The sequence below is a fragment of the Carcharodon carcharias genome, chromosome 4 (assembly GCF_017639515.1).
Source record: "Carcharodon carcharias isolate sCarCar2 chromosome 4, sCarCar2.pri, whole genome shotgun sequence".
NCBI lineage: Eukaryota > Metazoa > Chordata > Chondrichthyes > Lamniformes > Lamnidae > Carcharodon > Carcharodon carcharias.
In genome coordinates, this window is record NC_054470.1 from 65,152,500 (window position 1) to 65,167,685 (window position 15,186).

At 38.5% G+C, this 15,186-nt stretch overlaps 1 protein-coding gene across 2 annotated transcripts in view; it reads left to right on the forward strand.

The window, feature by feature from the left end:
- Positions 1-15,186, forward strand: part of kcmf1 (potassium channel modulatory factor 1) — a 141,380-nt gene that overhangs the window by 21,612 nt on the left and 104,582 nt on the right. The window contains exon 2 of one of the 2 annotated variants that reach the window (XM_041186113.1): positions 8,482-8,547. The exons of the other annotated variant lie outside the window; for it this stretch is intronic. Coding sequence (XP_041042047.1) covers positions 8,526-8,547 — 22 coding nt within the window. The 5' untranslated portion in view covers positions 8,482-8,525. The remainder of the gene's footprint in view (positions 1-8,481; positions 8,548-15,186) is intronic. 2 annotated transcript variants of the gene reach the window in all.

The following is a 15,186-nucleotide window of genomic DNA, read 5'->3' on the forward strand; positions in this document are numbered from 1 at the left end:
GCCAACTTTTTGAACTTCAAAGTTTAAATGGGGCCCAAGCAATCTTAGTTTTTTGACAATTTTTAAAAAGATAACTAACTGTGGTTTTATTCAGATACAACTTTTACTGTTTGCTGAGCAGAGCTCCATGTGTGCACTTAGTTATGATGTGCAGGGCTCTGCTATTATCAAATTTGGAATGGTGCAATCAGGCAAGGTTCTTAAAACGACAGACATGGAACCACTACATTTAGTAGAGTTATACCATGTGTTTTTGCTGTTGTGCTCTCCCTACTAATTATGCAGTCAAATTGTCTATAACTCCATTTAATCTATTGTTAATTGGAATATTATAAAAAAATTGCTCCATAATCATACACTATTTACTGTTTTTCAGATGATCAGAGTTTACTATTTTTTATTTCATTGATAAAATAGAGATACCTGCATATACTGCTTCACCTTTCCCATTATTGTATAATCTGTCTAGCCTATCCAAATCCTGTAAATGTGAAAGTAAAAATGACACCTAGTGTTTGCTTCTGAATTAATTTTCAGTGTTGTGGTGTTATTGGAAATGATATTCAAACAATTTGGAGAAATGTGTTATTTGCCATCGACTTTCACGCTTTTCCTACTTTTTTTTCCACCTGGACTGCTGTTTATATTTCATTTGTTGCAGTATGGCAGTTTCAATTTGAATAGATGTAATGTGTCAAAGGTTGGATTCCTCTGGCATTGTTGTTTGAGAATGAGAATTTCTTCATTATTGAAGGCATGAATTCTTCAATTTCTCCTCTATCGTTTCTTCATCTGAGGCTTGTAGCTCCTTTGGCCGAGAAGACAGGTAACCTGTAACACTCCAGTTGGCTATAGTTGAATGCAGCAGCATCTGGCATTATGAACATACGAATTAGGAATAGGCCACTTGGCCCCTCGAGCCTGCTCTGCCATTCAATAAGATCATGGTTGACCTGATTTTAACCACAGGTTCACATTACCATCTACCCCCAATAACCTTTAATCCCCTTGTTTATCAAGAATCTAGCTCCGCCTTAAAATAATTCAAAGACTGCTTCCGTCACCTTTTGAGGAAGAGAGTTACAAAGACTCAATGCCTTCAGAGAATTTCTTCTCACCTGTCTTAAATGGGCAACCCTTTATTTTTAAATAGTGACCCCACTTCTAAATTCTCCCGCGGAGACATTTTATCCACATCCGCCCTGTCAAGACTCCTCAGGATCTTGTATATTTCAATCATGTTGCCTCTTACTCTTCTAAACTCCAGTGGATACAAACCTAGTCTGTCCCACCCTTCCTCTTAAAACAACCCTCCCTTTCCAGTTATTAATTTAGTAAACCTTCTCTGAGCTGCTTCCAATGCACTTACATCCTTCTTCAAATAAGGAGACCAAAACTGTGCACAGTACTGCAGATGTGGCCCCACCAATGCCTTGTATAACTGAAGCTTATCCCCTCTACTTTGTATTCGATTCCCCTTGCAATAAATGATAATATTCTATTAGCTTTCCTAATTTATGCTATACCTGCATACTAACCTTTTGCGATTAATGCACTACTGTACAAATATCTGGCCTTCACTCTACACCTCCTACAGCATTATAGCTAAGGCTAGTAAGTCAGAGGTGTTGGAGATTGTACCTTGGTGTTGTCTTGGGACCAAAGTGAGGAAACATTTTGTACATGGTGTGCTATGTTTAAATAGGAAAGAAAGTCAAAAGCCCGACTATTCAAAATATGGAATACATTGTGCCTCTGAACTAAAACTGTTAGTTCCACACCATGGCATGTGGTTGTCTATGGACTGCTGCATTCTAAAGCAAAAGTGAAGAAAGCATAAAGGGAAAAGCGTTGAAGAATTAGATTAAAAGAGCAGCTTTTCCATTGTGAAGATGAATTTCTGAATGAATGAGTCGCTAATAATTTGTTTGCCCCTGCACTTTCAACCCGCATTAACAGCAAAATGGCAGTTTTTGTAAGTAGGCAGATTCATCTACTGAATGAGATTTTCACCTTATTGCATACTATGAATGCAGTAGTGTGCCATGTGACCAATTTTATCATGCTATTGCACAACTGAGACCCTGTCCATTCCTGAAAGGGGTAAATATCACCTTTTCAGACCATTACATTCAGGCTAAAATTAATAGTCCGACTTATTTTCAAGTAAAATAATTGTACAGAAGCATGAAATTAACAGTACAGCACTTGATTTACTGTATTCAGTATGATTTTAAAACATGAATCTAAGTCTTAGTCAAAGGTACTGAAAAGAACTGCCAAGCTTGTTTTTAAAAGTTATATGGACAGTGGTTCCATTGAGCATCTTTAGGCCATCCAGCATGGAATATGCAGTCCAAAGTAGAGATCTGAGAAGCTGAAAGCATTGTGTCTGCCTACACTTTGTTCTTTGATGCCACTTTTTATCTCAAAGAGGCTTATTTTAAGATCCAAATGATTCCGCTCAATGGTCAATTAGATAATTTCTATCTCTTGAATTGATGTGTCACTAGCAAGACTCCTGGCCCACTTGGTAGCCCATTTGCTGTTGAAACTTTGCAGTGGGAGAATGAATTTTATTTACTTGCCTGTCTGAAAACTCATGTTCTTGGAACTGAGGCAAGCATAAAGTAATTATCTGACATAGTTCTGAATGCTGGCAGCAGCATAAATGAGGAAAACCAGCTAGGACAAATGGTTCTTATTGACACAGAGCTGAATTGTGAGACTTTTGAATCTTCAACCTTTTAACATTATTTAAAGTCATATAAAGATGTAACAAGATGCACTGCAGCAACTTGCCAAGCCTCCTGTGATTGCTACCATCTAGAAGGACAAGTGCAGCAGACGCATGGGAACACCATCGGCAAATTTCCCTCCAAGCCACACACCATTATGCTTGGGACTATATTGTTGCTCCTTCACTAACACTGCCACTGGGTCAAAAGCCTGAAACTTCCTCACAGCACTCTGGGTGTACCTACACCAAGTGGACTGATTCAAGAAGGTGGGTCACCACCATCACATCAAGGACAATTAGAGATAAGCAGCAAACTGGCTTTGCCAGTGACATTTGCATCTCATGGAAGAATAAAAATAATGCAGAAAATTTGTTTTTGTTACAGGAACTTAGTAATTTTCAATTTTTGTCTGCAAGTAAAATGTCTTTGCTATTTGGCTTTGACAGTTAATAGTTACACTGTAGATTCAGATAATAGACTGTTTTAAAATAGAAAATCAAACTGTATCTAAGGATGAAAGGAAAATAGGTGAGCAGGTACATCATGAAAATTATTTATTTTCAGGATGTGGGCATTGTTGGCAAGACTATTCCTTGCCCATCCATCCCTATTTGCATTGAGTCAACCACATATAGCGGGACTGGAGTCACATGTTCAGACTAGTTAGGAGTGGCAAATTCTCTTCCTGAAAGACATTAGTGAACAAGTTGGATTTTTATGCCAGCTCTCATGGCCATTCAATATGATACTGGCCCACAAATTGCCACAGTTAATTTTTAATTTTCCAATATTCCAATATTCCAATATGGTGGGATTAGAACCTTCAACCTCTGAATTGGTAGTCCAGTGCTATAATCACTACAACACCCACGACAACTTGCATTTAGAAGGAACTTTAATTGTACTGTCCAAGGCGCTTCACTGGCGTGTTATCAAACAATAGTTGACACTGAATCACATAAGGAGATATTAGTACATTCCAGAGCTTGGGGCCTAGGCAGCTGAAGGCTTGGCTGCTGTCGCTGGAGTGATTAAAATTGGGAAATTGCAAAAAAAAAACTGAATTGGAAGAGCAAGAGGATATCAGATAATTGTCAGACTGGAGGAGGTTACATGGTTGGGGAGGGGTAAGACCATGGAGAGATTTGAAAACCAAAATGTAAATCAATGTGTTACTGTTGCCAATGTATGCCAGTGAGCACAGCAGTGATTGGTTATAGACTTGAGTTACGGTATGGGCAGTAGAATTTTGGATAAGTTAAAACTCATGGAAGATGGTAGGCTGGCCAGGAGGGCATCGGGATGATTGGATCTAGCATACACAAGTGTAAGCTAATAGGTTTTAATGAGGAGACTAAGTGTTGTATGGGAAATGGCATTTTTTTAAGAAAAATGTTGCTGTTGTATAATGCTTTCAACCTTAGGGAAATGTCCCCAAATGTTTTATCAAAAAAGCGATTTTGGAGAGGGATTGAGGGAGGTAATTGAGATGTGATTAAAGAGGCAGGCATGGAGTAGAGGAAATGGGAGATGTGTGCCAAAGTGTAAGACTTTTAGGATGGAAGTCCAAAGCACAGGGGTATCTTGTTTCAAGGATCTAACTTTTATTTTAAAATCATTGAAGAAAACGTCTTAACTGGATGTTTTTCATTTAAGCATCAATCACATTGCTGGTATGAGTTTCTTCTATTTTTTTTCCCCAAGCTGACCTTCCTCCATGATGTCAGTTATACACGCCAGAATGACTTGATTGCAAATAGCTAGCTGAGCAGGAAGGGGTAGGGAAAGTTGGGGCATTCAGCGCTTCAAGCAGATCTAAAGACAACCAGACTTCTCATCTTGTAGCACAATTTTCAAAGTTGGTGGCATTTGGTCTGCTTTTCCATCTTTGTTACTTGTATCAGTTGAAACCATTTCCACATTTGGCATTTCTGGAGCAGCTTATTGGTGAGAGAGTTCTACATGAGAGTCTCCATGTCAGGAATATAATTAACATTTTTAAACAGAAGAAGAATATTTCTGGCAAAACTATCCCATTATTTGAATGTCTATTTTTCTCCTAGAATTTAATTTATTCCACTGGAAATGGCACATTAGCTATGTAAATGCTGATGAAATTTGCAGTGAAACCCAGGCTACCCTAATTTTGTATACAGGTGTGACTCAAATATAGTAAGAATAATAGATTTGGTAAACATTGGCTGTAATTGTACAGAGTTTTACATTTGCTTCATTCTGTAGAAATTGCACATTCATTGCTTCTTTGCAGTGTCAGGTTTCCTTTACGCAGCACCCTCTGGTGGGACTTACAATGCTATACTTTATCCTTTGACCATTTGTATAATACACTGTGTATCTGTCAAACCTGGTCCATGAGTGGATGGAGCTGTTATTCTGAATGTCTGTGTGAGAAAGAAATGCTTGTGATTCAGCATGGAAGCATCCTTTTAATTCCATCTCTTTCTCTGCTTTCTTGTTTTTCCCCAAAATGTGTCTGTCTGTACCCTTTCAAAATGGCACAGGATTATACAGTAGCTTTTCCCAAGCATCCATCACGGAGCTTCCCAAACTGTGGGTCGGGTTACGAGACAAGATTTAGGGGCTTTGAGCTCTGAGGCAGCATTGGCTGCCGTGGAGCTCACATGAGTGCCGACAGCTGGAAGGCTCCTTTAAAATCTTCTTGTTTTTTTTTCTAATTGTGGATGTGGCCTAACAGGACAACTCTTTTGAGACCTGATTGCTGCTACAAAAGCCTATGAAAAGGTAGGTGTGTTTTTTTTTAAAAACTCCTGCAGTTTAAACAATCCCCACCATGCTGAACCCCTCCCCCCACTCCCCTGCTCAGGAGATAAAGCACCCTTCAAGGGTGTCTCAAAGTCTGAGGCATTAAAAAGGGTCACACCTGGAAAAAATTTGAGAAGCATTGCTCCACCAGTACTTTTCATCATGTTTCTCACTGAGAAATGTTCTCTGCTTTTCCTGTGTCTCTGCCTCTGCACCAGTGATTTTTCTTTCTTGATGATTTCAACCTCTATCTCAACTCTTAAACAAAAACAGAAATACCTGGAAAAGCTCAGCAGGTCTGGCAGTATCGGCCATGACCCTTCAACAGAACTAAGTAAAAATAGGAAAGGGGTGAAATATAAGCTGGTTTAAGGGGGAAGCGGGGGGGGGGGGGTGGGTTGTTGGGACAAGCAGCCAGTGATAGGTGGAGATAATCAAAAGCTGTCACAGACAAAAGAACAAAAGTGTTGAAGATGGTGATATCTAAAGGAATGTGCTAATTAAGAGTAGAAGACAGGACAGATAAGGTACCTTATCTGTCGAAGGGTCATGAGGACTTGAAACATCAACTCTTTTCTTCTCCGCCGATGCTGCCAGACCTGCTGAGTTTTTCCAGGTAATTCTGTTTTTGTTTCAGATAAGGTACAGATAGCTCTAGTGGGGGGTGGGGGAATACTAAAAGGTAGAAATAAACAATGGGTGGAAATACATTTAAAAATAGTGGAAATAGGTGGGAAAAGAAAAATCTGTATAAATTATTGGATAAAAACAAAAAGGAGGGGGAAGAAACGGGAAGGGGGTGGGGATGGAGGAGAGAGTTCAAGGTCTAAAATTGTTGAACTCAATATTCAGTCCGCAAGGCTGTAAAGTGCCTAGTCGGAAGATGAGGTGCTATTTCTCCAGTCTGCGTTGAGCTTCACTGGAACAATGCAGCAAGCCAAGGACAGACATGTGGGCAAGAGAGCAGTGTGGAGTGTTAAAATGGTCAACTTTTGCTCTCTCACGCCTGAGCTTTCTGCCATCTTTTCCTCTCTGTAAATCTCTTCCCTCATATAAACGCTGCTACCCATGTTCAAGGCCAACTCGACCTTGTTGGCTCACATGGCCCTTGCTACTCCAATCGTAACTATCACAGTTGAGGTGATCTCTCATCATTTCTTTAAGTCAACCTCCTACCCATGTTTCTCTTCCTCCCTCCCTACCTCACTTTTGTCTGTCCCTCAAAAAAGCTTTCCCTCCAGTTTTACCACTGTGCTTTATAGCCTTTGGCATCACAGCATTTCTACAGCTACTGATTTACTAAATCACACTTGTCCACAGTGAAACCATTACACACTCTCACCTGAGTCATTGCCCTAGTATAAGCCCATCATCTTTGCACCCTTAAGTGTAAAGGATGCAGATTTGAATATCTTTGAACAATCATTAACAGGCTTGTGAAATGGGCACCATGTGGCAGATAATACTTAATGCAGATCTGCTGGAGGTGAAACATTTTGGTAAGAATAATGAGAGGCAACATAAAATAAAGGATATAATTTTAAAAGAGGTTGGGATAAATGTGCACAAATCATTGAAAGATGGAGGGCAGTTTGTGAAAGTGGTTAATAAGGCATTCGTGATCCTAGGCATCATGAATAGAAGCATAAGAGTACGAAAGCAAGGTAGTTATGGCAAACGCCTATGGAACACTGGTTCAGCTCCAGCTGCAGTATTGTCCAATTTTGGACACCATTTTAGGACACCATTTTAGGAAGAATGTGAAGGCATTAGAGAGGATGCAGAGATAATTTACAAGAATGGCTCAAATGAACTGCAAAATAACATGAGCACTGTAATGGGAGAACTGCTGGTAATACATTGGAAGTCTTGTATGTAGTGTGCAGTCCCTCTGAATATTGCCCTTTCTTCGATCACAGTTTTCATGCAAAGTTTGGTATGTTAACATTTATATTGACAAGTAACATTATGCTATCATATTTCCCTGATTTGTTCAAAGTGAAATAGCAGCAAATCAGACCTGAATCAAAAACATGATCATTCGCTAAATAACTGCAAGAGAGAAATTACCAGGTGTTATAACCACTTGAGAACCTAACAAGCTATTCAAAAGGGCACAATAAAAGTCTCTTAAATTGACATTTATTTGGGTTACTAAAATTTATAATGGCTAACAAAGTTTTAAATTAAAATACATATTTTGCAACATGATTAAATTTAACTGTGGAATCACCATTGAATTGTCCTTTAGTGCGTTCTTTTGAGTTTTTACTGTCTCATAAGCCTGGACTTTGACTGGGTATCTGTACCCAGAACTGACGGAGAATTTACAGTCTGATCTGTGCAACCTGAACATGTGGAGTTTTCTTAATTTTCCTGTGCATGTTAGCATATGTTGATAAAGGAAGGTGTGTCCCATCACCCTGTGAAGATATGAATTTCTTTGTTTTTCCCAAAAGAGACTTTAAAACAAATTAGAGACTGAACTTTTGAAGCTTTATTTCAGGTAAATATCAGCAATTGTTTCACCGCCCCCCCCCCCCCCCCACCAAGTGATTTTAAACTCAGTTGGAAGATGTTTAGAATTATTGGGCTCCTTCTTCTGATTGGCAGCTGTCAAAGTCAGTCATGGCAAATCACTCATTATTTTCGTTGAAAATAGTTTTACCCTTTGGTTTGAAACAGTTTTGGATCTTATTTTAGCTTGAATTTATCAGAAAATGGAGATTTGCATAAAATATAAATTGAGAATTTCTGTTTGTGAAAACTTGTCTATTAAATACTGTAAACATTGGCAAACTCACTAATGTACTAAACAGTTTTTCAGGAACATCAGACAGTTCCTGGTCTTATTATTAGAATAAATTGATTATTGTACAGATTAGACAGACAAAATATTATTGTCTGACTCTGCAACAAATTGAACAGTAAACAAATTTAAACCTCTGCTCCCCAGGTATATTTTTCAACAAACAAAAATACATGTTCAAATGAAATGGGATGGCAGTGATTCAGCACAAAGGTAAATATTATGTTAGCCAAATGCTTGTAGGAAAAGAGAGAATGCTGATGGCAGAATCCCAAAATATCACTGTTATATCTCAATCCTATAGAATTAATTTGCATTAAATCTCAATACATTTCCAGTAATGGTATAAACTATTAAAACAGAAAATCAAATTCCCCTCAGTGCAGACATGCCTTCAGAAGGAAGGGGACAAGACTAGGAGGCATCATTCAAAAGGGATATGTGACAGGATGTTGCTAAGACAACAGAAACTTGCTTGAAACATGATCTGCTATGTCAGTGGCAGCTCTTGAAGTTTCACTACAAATAGTGTAGAAGCAATTGTATAACATGTACATAACTTCAGGTCACTAGAGAACCGCACATAAACACTGACTACTAGGCTTCCATTGCATGCTTTAAAGGACATGTTTTATGTCCCAGTGTTGAAAGATCCTACCTTTGTTATTGTGAGAGGTCACACTATGGGTGAAGGATTTTGTTTTTTTTAAACTACTTTTTAAAGTATTGTAATGGTAGGACCCAAACTTATTTGCTTTTTTTGCCTCCAAGCAGTGGAGTGCATGTGCAAAAAATGATTGAAGTCAAGTGGGATTCAGCAATGGTAACACCATTGGATGTCATAGGGAGATGGGTTAGATTCTCTCTTGTTGGAGATGGTGGTTGCTGGGCACTTGTGTGGTGCAAATGTTACTTGTTTTTTTATTAGCTCGAGTCTGACTGTTGTCCAGGTCTTGTTGCACGTGGGCATGGGCTTCTTCAGTATCTGAGGAGTTGCAAATGGTACTGGTGCAATCATCAGGGAAAATTCTTCCTTCTGATCTTATGGGAAGTTCATTTATGAAGCAGCTCAAAATGGTTAGGCCTTGAATATTACTGAGGAACTCCTGCAGCAATGTCCTGGCGTTGAGATGATTGGCCACTAACAGCAGCCATCTTTCGTTGTGCTAGATGAGACTCCTACGAGTGTAGAGTTTCCCCCTGATTCTCATTGACTTCAAGTTTACTAGCGCTCCTTCAAATGCTGCCATGATGTCAAGTGAGAGAACATCTGAAGACCAGGCATAAATGTGGAAGGCTGGGGGTAGGTGGGTGGACAAAAGGCACAGTTGATGAGTAGGTTTTAAGGAGGCTTTTGAAGGTGGAGAAAGTTGTAGTAAGCCTCTAAGATTTAGGAGGAGAATGCCAGAATATAGGTAAGATGGCTGAAGGACAAATGGTGAGATGTACATGGCTAGAAAAGCAAAGGATATGAGCAAGGACATAGGACTGGAGGATGCTGCAGAGGCAAAGTGAGAGGTTTTGAAAATGACACACAAGGCATGTAGATCCAGTGAAGGTTGGTGAGGACAAGAATAGGATGAGGCTGAGTAAGTTGAAGTTTGCAGAAGCAGAGAAATTTACAGTACAAAAGGTGGCCGTTTGGCTCGTGTCCACGCTGGCTGACAAGGAATCATCCAGCCTAATCCCATTTTTAGCCCTTGTAAATTACAATGCTTCAAGTGCATATCAAGTACTTCTTAAAAATGTTATGACGGTATCTTCCTCTACCACCTTTTCATGCAGTGAGTTCCAGATCCCCTCAAACCCCCTCTAAGTCTCCTACATCTTAACCAAATCTATGCCACAGGTTATGGACCCCTCAGCCAAGGGCCTTCCTCTCTACTCTATCTAGACCCTTCATAATTTTATATATTTCAATTAGGTCTGCCTCAGCCTCCTCTGTTCCAAAGTAAACAACCCTAATCTATCCAACTTTTCATCTTAATTAATTCTTAATTCCAGGCAACATCTCCCTCTCTGTACCCTCGCTAGTGCAATCACATTCCTATAGTGTGGTGTTCAGAACTGCATTCACTCTCGCTAGTGTTTTGTATAGTTCCAGCATAACATCCCTGCTCTTAAATTCTTTGTTTCAGTTTAATAAAGGCAAGTATGCCTTTTTGTCTAATTTATCTACCTGTCCATTCACCTTCAGGGATCTGTGGACATGCACTCCCAAGGTACCTTTGTTTCTCTACACTTCTCAGTATCCTACTATTTATTGTGTATTCCCTTGCTTTGTTAGCCTTCCCCAAATGCATTACCTCACTTCTCTGGATTGTGCTTCATTTGCCAAACTGGCTAGCCCATTGATATATTCTTGCAGTCAATAGCGTGCTTCTTCATCATCAACCACATGACCAATTTTTGAAAAAAATTTTTTGCTCATAATCCCTATATTTCAGTCCAGAAGCACAAGTCAAGGGACCAAGTACTGAGCCCTGCAGAACCCTGCAGGAAATGGTCTTCCAATCACAAAAATACCCATTGATTATTACTCTTTCCTTCCTTCCTTCCTCTAAGAATTTTTGACCCAAATTGTCACTTGCTTAAGCTGGAGCTTGGAAAATCATTGAAAATGTTATTGGGAAAAGTTGTGTGTCGGTGACAAAATTGTTCATGGAATTTGGGTCTCCAGAGACTGATCCCAGGTTGCCCCTTCCAGTCTTGCAGCATATTTAAATAGTTTCACCAATGTCCTAAGCAACTTGTCATTGTTCAGATTTGCTTTTTGCGATTGGGGTTGGGGAGTGGCAGAATGTTGGTGATTGGCATCCATAGATCTGAGTCATGACTTCCTCGTTTGATATGCATTCAAAGTTCAAGTGACTTGCTCTCATCAGAAATTTAATTCATTAAAATTTCAAAAATAGCAATGAAAAATTTGACATGTTTTAGTGCTAGAATGGACTTTTTATTTAATAATGCCTTGACAACACTAAAATGGACCACATTTTTTATTATGTGAAGATATATTTGCTGTATGTATAAACTTATAAGTTCTATTCTAGTTTATAATATCTGCACTCTAGGGTTATCATGGTTACCTGATTGAATAATTCTCACCATTCTTTGAAATATCATGATTATGGCTCTACCAAAGAGTTGAGGTATTTTTATTGTGACAAAGCAATGATGTACTTGTCCCAACTAGATCATACCAGAATTGTAAAGATGGTTGTGATTTGTATTGTGCGACATTCTTTAATTTTATTTAATCCTTGCTTTCCACTAAAAGTCTATCTATAAACAGTACTTTTCATGTCAGTACAATTTAGGTTTGCAACTCTTGATTAGAATTGAGCCACATGTAGTTCAAAATTCCCTCCCCTCAAACATTCAGTTTCCTTTTGAACAAAGTCATTTAAGTGTAGTCGATAGTATTCGTAGCTTGAGGGAAACCTAATAATTAGTGCATACATTTAAAAGGTTGCTATATCCAATGGAGGTTGTCGTCTTCTGTCCTTTAAAGATACAGTCCCTACCCTTTATGCCATTTAACTATTCCCCAGCCTCTCAGTATGTGACCTCTTCCTTTGTGACAACTTGGCCCTGGTGCAAATGTAGAGGTAGAGGGCTTTTTGGTCGACCTACCTCTTACGACCAAAGAAGCCCATGATTCCTCTGCTGCCCCTCCCCCCCATCACAATGTGTAACTGTGTCTCAAATGATTTCAGAGTTCTTTTTCTCCTCTACACGACACATACGACTCTTCCAGGTCTTGATTGTTCTTCATGTGACGTGCTTCCCGCTATGCCCTGGGCTTTTATCCATTTATAATTATTTAATCTTCTTTCATTGCTCTTCAACCTCTTCAGAGGTATAGTGTGTTGTAGATTAGTTTTAGCTTTCACATCTGTATGTGTCGGTTTCTAAACTCATTTTTTTTCTCTTTCAAGTTTTATCCCTGATTAGGCATTGATGAAGACACATTTAACAAAAGAGCCTTGCCCTCATTAGAACATGCACACAAACAAAGCAACAGTAAAATAAAATTGACACTGTTGTTTATAGGCTTAGCTGAAAGCAGTGCCAAGCCAGATCATATGGCAACAACTATCAGCCAATTAAATGCATTCAAGATGGTCCTCCAGAGAAACCTAAAAGCGGGCAAATCAAGAGTATGAATAAATCAGGGAGATGAAACCCAATTGACATTGTAACCCTTATATCGAGCATGAAATATCAAACTGTCTTCTGGCAATTACACAAAGCATATATTTCTGTATCAAAGCAAATAAAGTACCAAGTGACATTAAAGGTCTTTGACCCTTTAAGATCACTGACTACAATAATCGTATAAAAGCACAACATTGCCACATGCCTCATTTTGGATTCTTGAACTATGTTCATAAAAAGCAATTACACAATACCCCAAATTATTCAGATCAAAATTGCCTGTCCCTAATTGCCCTTGAGAAGTTGGCTATGAGTCACCACTTTGAATCACTGTAACCCATGTGGTATAGATACACCAACTTAGCTGTTATGGAGGGAATGGCAGTATTTTGACCCAGCAACAGTGAAGGAATGGCCAGCATAGCTGACATCTGTTGGAGAATATTTCTTTCATTTTTTCTCCAGTATCACTTAAATATTTTACTTTATATTTTCATGGCTGCCTTTTCAGATTTGACAGATCCCATCCTTCCATCTCCTAGTTAGGTGTTTGAGAATTTGATCAATTTGCATTGAGCATCTGAGTTGTAATGTAAATTAGAAACTGTGGTTCTAGCACTAATGCCTGGAGCACTACACTTAGTACTTCTGCATCTCCACTCAACTTCTGAGACATAATTCCCCCAAGCCATTATGTGTTGCTTCCTACTCGTTAGCTAATTTATTATCCATTCTCATTTTCCTTGAAAGCCAGCTGCTTCAAGTTTAAGCAGCAGCTGTGCATGGGAAGCTTTGTGTGGAATTCTAAGCACACCTATGTCCTGTAGATTTCCACAATACACTTGTGATGTCACTTCCTCAAAAAAGTCAAGGAGATTGGTTAAGTGGGAGCTACCTTCTTGAAGTAACTTAGGTGGCTGTTACTAGGTATTGTGCTGGCAATCCCCAAATTGATACCCTATTTAATATTATTTTAGCTGCCACTGATCTAAGATTGTGTGTGTGTAGTTGCCTGGTTCTGTTGCTTCACATTGTAAAAAAAATTAAATGCACGTTTTCAATCTCATGTGATTCCTGCTGCAACACCTCTCACATATCATTCTGGTGTCCCAAGTACATGAGGATTTTTGTCATCTACTCTTGAGGATATGTTTATCTTTATAACCTTTTAAGCCTGTCTAAGCGCCCTCTCACTGATGTTAAAAACGTAGAAAGAAATACAGGAGCAGGAGTAGGCAACTCAAACCCTCTAACTTTCTGTGCCATTCAGTTAGCTGACTATCACTCCATTTACCCAGTTTTGTTTTATATTCCTTAGTACCTTTGCCTAACAATCTGTCACAAACAACCTTGATAATAATCCTACATGAATTATCTCCAATTGTGAAGAATGTATTACAAATTTCTTTGCTGAATAGTTGGAGGAAGTACTTTTCAAGATTTTTTTACTCTCAATTTTGGCCATGCTAGCATTCTTTAGTGTTAATTTGAGTTCTTACTTTTCCCTTTGTAAATAATGTCCTTTATAAAAATGAAGAGGATTAGTCTGTTAGAGATAAAGGAATTATGCTAGACTCCTAATTTATGCCTGCAATAAGTGCTTATACTTGTAAACCATAAATGTGAATTCTCAATTTAAGAAGGAAAAAGCATAATTTGCTGTAAGTCTGCTGTATTATAAGCACTGTAACAAATCACCTGCCCTTCATTCAGAGTGACTGTGTATACCGATCTCAATTTTACTAGCCTAAATTCAGGGCTCAATTTAGCTGGAATAATCTTCAAAACCTGTTCATTTTTAAAGCTTAATGGGTAATGAGAGTTCTTGTTTTTCCTAAGAAATGGCAAGGGGCAGCAAACATTGTTGGGAGTTGTTTATAGGTCACCAAACTGTAATGGTAACATTGGGCACAATGTAAATCAGGAAATTAGAACTGCATGTAACATGGGAAATACAGTAATAATGAGAGACTTCAATTTACATAATTAGCACAAATGCTGTGGAGGATGAATTCCTGGAGTATGTATGAGATGGATTTCTGGGATGGTACATTGAAGAACCAACTGGGGATCAGTCTATTTTAGATTTAATTTTCTGTAATGAGAAAGGGCTAATTAATAATCTTTCAGTAAAGGAGCCTTTAAGAAATAGTGATCATAATGTATTAAAATTTTACATTAACTTTGTAAGTGATCTAGTTCATTTTGAAACTATGGTCTTAAATCTGTATAAAGGAAACTATGAAGGTATGAGGGGTCGGGAAAATACACTAAAAGATTTGATGGTAGGCAGGCAATGCTAGCATTTAAAGAACTATTACATGGCCTACAACAAATATACGTTTCTCTAAGACACAAAAAATACCCAACAGGCAATGTGAATCAACAGTATCTGACAAAAGAATTTAAAGATTGCATTAGATCAAAATAAGGTTGCCAGAAAAAGTAGTGAGCCTGAGGATAGGGAGCAATTTAGAATCCAGCAGAGGAGGACCAAGAAACTGAAAGGGTAAATAGAATGTGAATGTAAGCTAGCGAGAAACAAAAGGTTGCCTGTGAAAGCTTCTTTTGGTATGGGAAAAGGAAAAAATTAACGAGGACAAATTACAGGTGGAGAAAGGAGAATTTATAATGGAGAATAGGGAAATGGTGGAGAAACTAAACAATTGCTTTGTGTCTCTCTTTGTGGTG